Source organism: Petaurus breviceps, unplaced genomic scaffold, assembly GCF_028583685.1.
Source record: "Petaurus breviceps papuanus isolate PSGF00001 unplaced genomic scaffold, PetGlider_PUasm1.0 156, whole genome shotgun sequence".
Taxonomy (NCBI): domain Eukaryota; kingdom Metazoa; phylum Chordata; class Mammalia; order Diprotodontia; family Petauridae; genus Petaurus; species Petaurus breviceps.
Genome location: NW_027185720.1, coordinates 12,971,206 through 12,978,283, shown reverse-complemented (window position 1 = coordinate 12,978,283; position 7,078 = coordinate 12,971,206). Strand labels below are relative to the sequence as shown.

General features: G+C 43.5%; 1 protein-coding gene across 2 annotated transcripts in view; it reads left to right on the top strand.

Annotated features, from left to right (window-relative positions):
* The window catches only part of RAC2 (Rac family small GTPase 2), a 33,770-nt gene extending 27,676 nt beyond the window's left edge, over positions 1-6,094 (top strand). For both annotated transcript variants that reach the window (XM_069082088.1, XM_069082087.1), the window contains exons 6-7: positions 4,477-4,609; positions 5,807-6,094. In XM_069082088.1, the coding sequence (XP_068938189.1) occupies positions 4,477-4,607 (131 nt within the window). In that variant the 3' untranslated portion in view covers positions 4,608-4,609; positions 5,807-6,094. The remainder of the gene's footprint in view (positions 1-4,476; positions 4,610-5,806) is intronic.
* The last annotated feature ends 984 nt before the right edge of the window (positions 6,095-7,078 follow it).

Genomic DNA, 7,078 nt, shown 5'->3' with positions numbered 1-7,078 from the left:
TCAGAGCTGAGAGGGGCCTTAGAACAAAGGATGTCAGAGCTGAGAGGAGCCTTAGAACAGGCGATGTCAGAACTGGGAGAGCTTTCAAACAGGGAATGGCAGAACTGGGAGGACCCTTGGAATAGGGAATGTTAGAGAGATTACTTCCACTCCCTTATCTCACAGATAAACCAGCCTATTTAGGAAAGAGAAATGACTTCCCAGAGTTCAAATTGTTGAAGAATTGACTAGCTGAATATCAAACGCTACCTCTCTCGCTCCATTCTGAGGAATGGGTGCTACCAATAGAGCTGAAGTGTCTTCTTCTCTTGGCCTCCCCCAAAGGCTTCTGTGTTCATCTCAGCTGCACTCCCCAGGGCTCATTCCCATTCAAAAGGCCATTTGGATTCACATAACATGTGTTCCCCCCCCACCCCCAATACTCCATGAGACTGGCCAAAGAATATTAATGTCTTTACTTAACAAATGAGGAAACTGAGGTTAGAGCGATCAGGTGACTTGCCCAGGGACCCATGGTTGGTCAATGGTTGGTCTGAGATCCACAGTATGGATTCAAGCCCAGATCTCCTGATGCCAAGCCCAGTGTTCTTTACATAGAGTGGCATAGTAGCATAGGGGTGTGCTGATGAATGTTTAACAATCAGCTTTCCAGGAAAAGGAAGTACACACAATGCTTGCGAGTTTAATCTTAATTATCAACATTTTTTTGCCTTTTTTTTAAGCAATTGGGGTTAAGTAACTTGCTCAAGGTTACATGGCCAGTTATTTCTGGGTGTGGTGCTAAGTATCTGAGCCCGGATTCTATCCCCAGGTCATCCCGACACTGGGGCCGGTGCTCTTACTCACTGAGCCACCTGGCCACCCCAATTAACATTTTTACCATTATGTTCTTAAGTCTAGACCAGCAACAAAGCAGGAAATCAAGCCTTGATTTGTAGCATTTGTTGATTTCTGAAGTGCAAAAACCCATATTGAAAATGTATCCCTTGCACTGAAAAGCTGCTTAGAGCTGGCTCCCACACATTTCTGTGAGAACAGAACTGGTAATCAAGAAGACTTGAGTTCAAATCCCACCTACGGCAGTTACTATCTATGTGACCTTGGGCAAGTCATTCTACCGTGATGAACATTGGTTTCTCCATCTGTGAAATGGGAATAATTGTAACACTACCTACTGGTGATACTTGGCCTTCTGGGCTAGGCAGAGGTGGTAATCCTTCAGTTGATTTGGTAATCTGCGAGACTCTAGAAGCCTAGGGTCTAGTTCAACCCCTTCATTTTACTGATGAGAAAACTGAGACTCAGGAAAGTGAGTTTCAAACACAGTTACGCTGACTCCAAAGCCCTCTTTGGGGAGGCGGTTAGATTCTTTCTGTGGCTTTCCATTGTCTAGAGCAGTGGGGTTAAAATAAAATAAAAATGAGGGCAACTAAGTCATACATAAGGGTCCCTGTGGTACACAGAGAGACCTAAAAACCCACTTGTTTATTTCTTTTTTTAAAAAAAGCAATGCATTGACATATTAAAATCAAAGGGAAATTGCTTCTGCATCTCGGTTTGGGCCAAGCCAGATTGTCTGCCTGTGGCTGGTGAGCTGTGTTTACATCTCTGGTCTTGATAAGGCAAAGAAAACAAATTCCCAAAGTACCTTTTAGACCTTAGAACTCTCTGCAAATGGCTGTTCTTATAAGTAATGCTTAATTACAATATTCAGCCTTTTCCTTTGAGGACTTCAGAACAGACATCATCCCCATTTTTCAGATGGGAAAATCTAGGCAAAGAGCTGTCCAAGGTCACACAATAGAGCCGATTCAAGGGGTCAGAGAGCTGGGAAGCCCTCTGTATACTGAAGGGGCAAGGAAAGGAGGGAGTCCCCGGTGCGGGGGGGTGGGGGGGAGTACGAAAGTATGTCTCCAGGGTTTTGTGTTCTGAGAGGAGGGTGAAAAGGACAGGGATGGACCTTGAAGCAGTTAATCTGGAAGGAAGAGTATGTGGAGGTCAGCTCCAGTCTCTTTAGAGCTGATTGTTAAATTTTCATTATGAGTATTATTTATACCTTGGAAGATAATACAAACCAAGGTTTGATTTCTTGTTTTATTGATTTATCTAGGCTTATAAAGGTGATGGAGAAAATTTTAGAAACAAAGATTAAACTTAAAAGTGTATTCTGTGCACATCCTCCCTCTGCCCCCCTCCAGGAATTGATTGTTAAACATTTACCAGCAGACCCCTGCCTACGAGACTAAAATTCAAGCTTGGTCCAAATGTGGTAAATATTATATTCAATTCAACCACAAAGTTTCAAGATGGAGGAGAGTTAGGGAGTTTAGGAGAGAAATGAATTTTTTAGAGGAAAAAAGTATGGATTTTTTCTAGGAAATGTAAAGATGAAGAAGTCAGGAAGTCTGGCCCTCCAGATAGAGGAGCTCAGTATAGCTAAGTTGAATTTGAAAAATCAATCTTGTTTAAGGATTCAATTGAAGGATGGTGAGGACATAAAAAACTGGGTTTTATGAGGGTTGGTTGAAGGACTTGGGTGTTTAATATGGAGAATAGATTTGCTAGATTTGTGAGTAAAGGAGAAGAGATGGGGAAAAGTGCTTGGTAATTGGGGAAAAAATAAGAAAGACTGCAGAAAGAACCAAAATATCCCAGCCCAGTAGTTTGCAAGTTATTGGATTTATTACATACTTAAAAAAGCAAATGGTTCATAGTAGAGTTTCAAAGTTTCATGTGTTAGCATTTTCCTCTTATTATATTATGTATAAGTAAATGCTCATTTTCTTCCATACTTGTTATGTTTAGAATAAACATTTTTTAAAAAGCAGTGAAAATGAAGAAAAAAGTTGGTCACATAGAAGTGTTAACCTACTTCTTGGTCTCAAAAGAGCAGAACTAAGAATAATAATTGCAGAGAGACCAATTTCAGCCCAACACGAGGCAAAATTTCTCAACAATCAGAGCATTTAAAGAGTGGAATGGAATGCCTTGTGAGGTAGTGAGTTTTCCATCACTGGAGGTATTCAAGTGGATGCCATATAACCAATTCCTAGGGATGCTGTAGGGGGAGATTTCTCCTCAGATACAGCTGATGCTCCATGACCACTGCTGTTCCTTCAATCTCCAAAGTTCTGTATTTCTAAATCAATCCAATTGACATTTTTAACATGGTGTTTCCACGCACAAGACACTATACTGAGATTTTTGACTCGATGAAAGGAAGCATTTCCTAATAATTAAAGCTGTCCAAAAGTTGGATGACCTACTTTGATAGATAGTGAGTTCCCCATCATTGGGAATATTTTAGTGGAAGATGAATGGTCTTTTGCCAGAAATATTGACAGGGAAATTCATGCATGAGATAAAGGTTTGGTTATATTATGTGACCACTTTTTTGATTTTAGGACTCTGCAGCTCTATGACCTCTCCCTCTGGATGGACCTACTCCATCAGTACCAATTATCATTATATTGGCCCTGTAAAATCAATTGGCCTAATTTCTTCCAATCCTGGTGGGGGGAGGGTGCATAGTGCATTGGGAAGAGGATAGGACTTGAGATTGAATACTGCTTCCTATCTATGTGATTTTGAATAAGTCACACAGACGTCTAAAGCACTGTGTTAGCTAAAGATGCTAACACACCTGGCTAAAGCACTGGGTCTGGAGTCAGGAAAATCTGAGTTCACAACCAGCCTCAGAAACTTACAAACTGTATGACCCTGGACACGTCACTTAACCTCTGTGTCTTAGTGTCCTCATCTCTAAAATATGTGCTAGTAATAGTACCTATTTCCCAAGGTTGTGAGGATAAAATGAAATAATATCTGTGAAGTGCCTTGTAAACCTTAATCCATCATAGGGATGCTAGTTATAATTGGTATTACTTTCCATAATAAAATTTTGTTGATATCTTTACATCACCTAAATTTCCCTCTGTACCCTTCTCCCTCCCTCTTTCCAGAGACCTATCCCATATAACAAAGATTATTTTTAAAGAGGAAAAAAAACAGTAAAATTGAGCAATGCTTTGAAAAAATCTGAAAATACATAGAATATTCCACATCCATGGACCTCCCACCTCTTTAAAGGAGTAGGGAGTGGTGCCTTCTTATATCTCTCCTGGTGACCAGGGTAAGCCACTTTAACTTCTTTGGGCCTCACTTTCTTCATCTGTAAGGCAAGGGAGTTGGTCTAGATGACCTCTGAGGTTCCTTCCAGCTCACGGCCTAGGATCCTGGATCCTGTGATTTGCTTTTCCTTCATCTATCTCTTGCCCAATCTGATGGATATGGGATGCTGATATCCTAGCTAACAGTCTCTCTCTTTCCCTCCCTCCCTATTTCTCTTTCTCTCCTCTCCTCCTCCTCTTCCTCCTCTTCCTCCTTCTCCTCCTCCTCCTCCTCCTCTTCCTCCTTCTTTTCTCTGTATCTGTCCCTCTCCTCCTCCCTCCTCCTCCTCTCTCTCTCCCCCACCAGACTCTGTGAAGTATCTGGAGTGCTCTGCCCTCACTCAGCGTGGACTGAAAACTGTCTTTGATGAAGCCATCCGGGCTGTCCTTTGCCCCCAGCCCACCCGACAGCAGAAACGCCCATGCAGCCTACTCTAGGGGTAAGTACTAAAGATAACTCCCTGAACCCAACTCTGGACTGCACAGCTCACTACCTTCTCCCACAAGACTCAATTATCTCTGCCAATCTAGGCAGGATCCTTTTTGATAAGGATTCAATGAGTAAGCATTTATTAGGCACCTACTGTGTGCCTGGCACGGTGCCAGTCCTAGGTGGAGCTTCTCAGAGGGTGAAATGTCTTGAGGGTGGGTTCCCAGTATAAGTGCTATGCTCATAGATGTCACTTACCTGTGCAGTTAAGGACAGAGTAGAGTGGGAGATTCCCAGGGGTGCAGTATGGCCTACTTCATCAGTCATAGAAGCCTAGACCTAGAACTAGAAAGGCCCACAGAGGTCATCTAGTTCAACCTTCTCCTTTTACAGATGAAGAAACTGAGTCCCAAGGGAGTTAAGTGGATTGTCCAAAGTTACATAGGTAGTAAATGACAGAGATGAGTTTGAACCCAGGGGCATAGAGTAAAGAGAGCCCAGAGCCCAAAGACCTGGGTTCTGCTCTCACCTCTAGCTATGATGCCATAGACCTGGCTTGCCCCAAGCCAAGGCCTTGAACCACTACCCCCAGAGAACAACGAATTCTTCAGGTTCGCAGCTGGGGATAGATGAAGTACACTGGCCTACTCAGCTGTCTCTTGCTCAGTCTTAACCAATCATATCACCTCCTAATTACATGTTGTGTTTGAGGATCATAAGTGAAGATTTTAGTCAAAAGAATTCCCTGGGCATACACAATAGTCTCTCCTCTTTCTTCTCATCAGACTTATTTCTGCTTATGTTTTCAGAAAAAGCTTGTTAATTGAAAAAATAATTACTCAAAAAATTAAGTCATTATAAGGTGAGATTGAGGTTTGGGGATATGGTTAGGCACACTGTGAGACGGAGCCTGCCTGCTGGAGAGTCGTGGGAGATGGTGGAAAGTACACTGGATTTGGAGTATAAAGACCTGAGGCCAAATTCAACCTTGTCCACTTACTCTATGAGTGATCTTGGGAAAGTCACTTGAATCTTTCTTCATCTGCAAAACGGGGGAGGGGGATTTAATGTGGATTTGTTGACCTCTAAGTTGACCTCTAGGGTCCAACCTGAATCTACATCTATGATCTCATGGGACAAGTGGTGGTGTAGATGAACACAGCCAAGGGATCCCCTAATTCTTATTCTTTGTCTCTTTCCTATCCAGGTATGCCCTTGGTGCCTACTTGTTACGCAGTGCTGTGTCGCTCTCCTCCCCAGTTCTCTGATTTTAAGGTCTAGGAGCTTTTCAGCCATTCAGCCAGCCTTCTCCCTTTGGTGTTCCTTAACAGATGGATGGAGTTCTTCCTCCTGCCTGCCAAAGGCATTTCCACAGGACTAGATTGTGTGAGCGCATGCAAAGCTGTTCCCCACTCTCTGCTTGGGTCCCCTACCAGTGCCAGGGGCTCCTGGGGGAGATGACCAATAAAACAGACCTCTTTCGTTGCAATGGAAACTGTTGTGTGGGGCCTCCCAGGACCTCAACAGTGGGCGCTCTATTGGGCACCGAGAACTTCTCAGGGGCTACAGCCACACCCTTTAGAGGTCCTTCTTTCCCAAGTCTTTCCTTTTCTGGAACCCAGTTGTCCCCATCCTGGTAATCACATCATCCTTTCTGACACTAAGTGTTGCTTAATAATAATGATTGTTTATGTTGGGGATCTTGCTTCTTTCATCTTCACAATAAACCTAGGAAGGTAGGTGGAGGCCAATATTACAGTTCCCATTTGACTGAAGTCCAGAGAGGTCAGTTGCCTCGTCTCTAGTAAGTGTAAAGTTTTCCCAAATCTCTGACTTCCAGGATGCCACAAAAAGAATGGAAAGGGGTTTAGAAGATATTGTCAAGGACAGTCCTGGCAATGACTTTGTAAACACGGCCATCAGAGGATACAGACTGAGTGCTGGAAGGAACCTCAGAAGTCATCTGGTCAAATAGTGACTTAATCAATCATAATATCATAGTTTTGGAGAGGGAGGGGACTTCAGAGGTCATCGACTTCCATCCTTCATTTCATAGATAAACAAACAGGGGCTCAGAGAAAGGATGACTTTTCCAACATCATACAGATGATCAAACCTGGGTCCTCCTGAGCTCTTTCTGCAGTCCATGAAACATCCTCAGATGACCTCAATGGCTGTTGATTTTCCAGCACAGGGAAACACAGAGACACTCAGGGAAAGCCCCAGGAACAACAGAGCCCTTCCCCAGTTCACCCATTGCTCTGCCATGAAGACCCTTACCTCTCCTTTCCCAGTGCACAGCCCAGTGACAGCAGTACAAGAGACCTGCCTAAGAAACATCAGCTCACAAGTGGGGCTTCCCCCCTTGTTATATGGGAATCTTGCTGCCCCCTGAGTAGAGAGGTTAGTGCCTCTCATCAGGGATTTTGTCTGGAGCGGCTGCCTGGTTGTCCCCATGGCTCACATGCCTTGGCTTAAT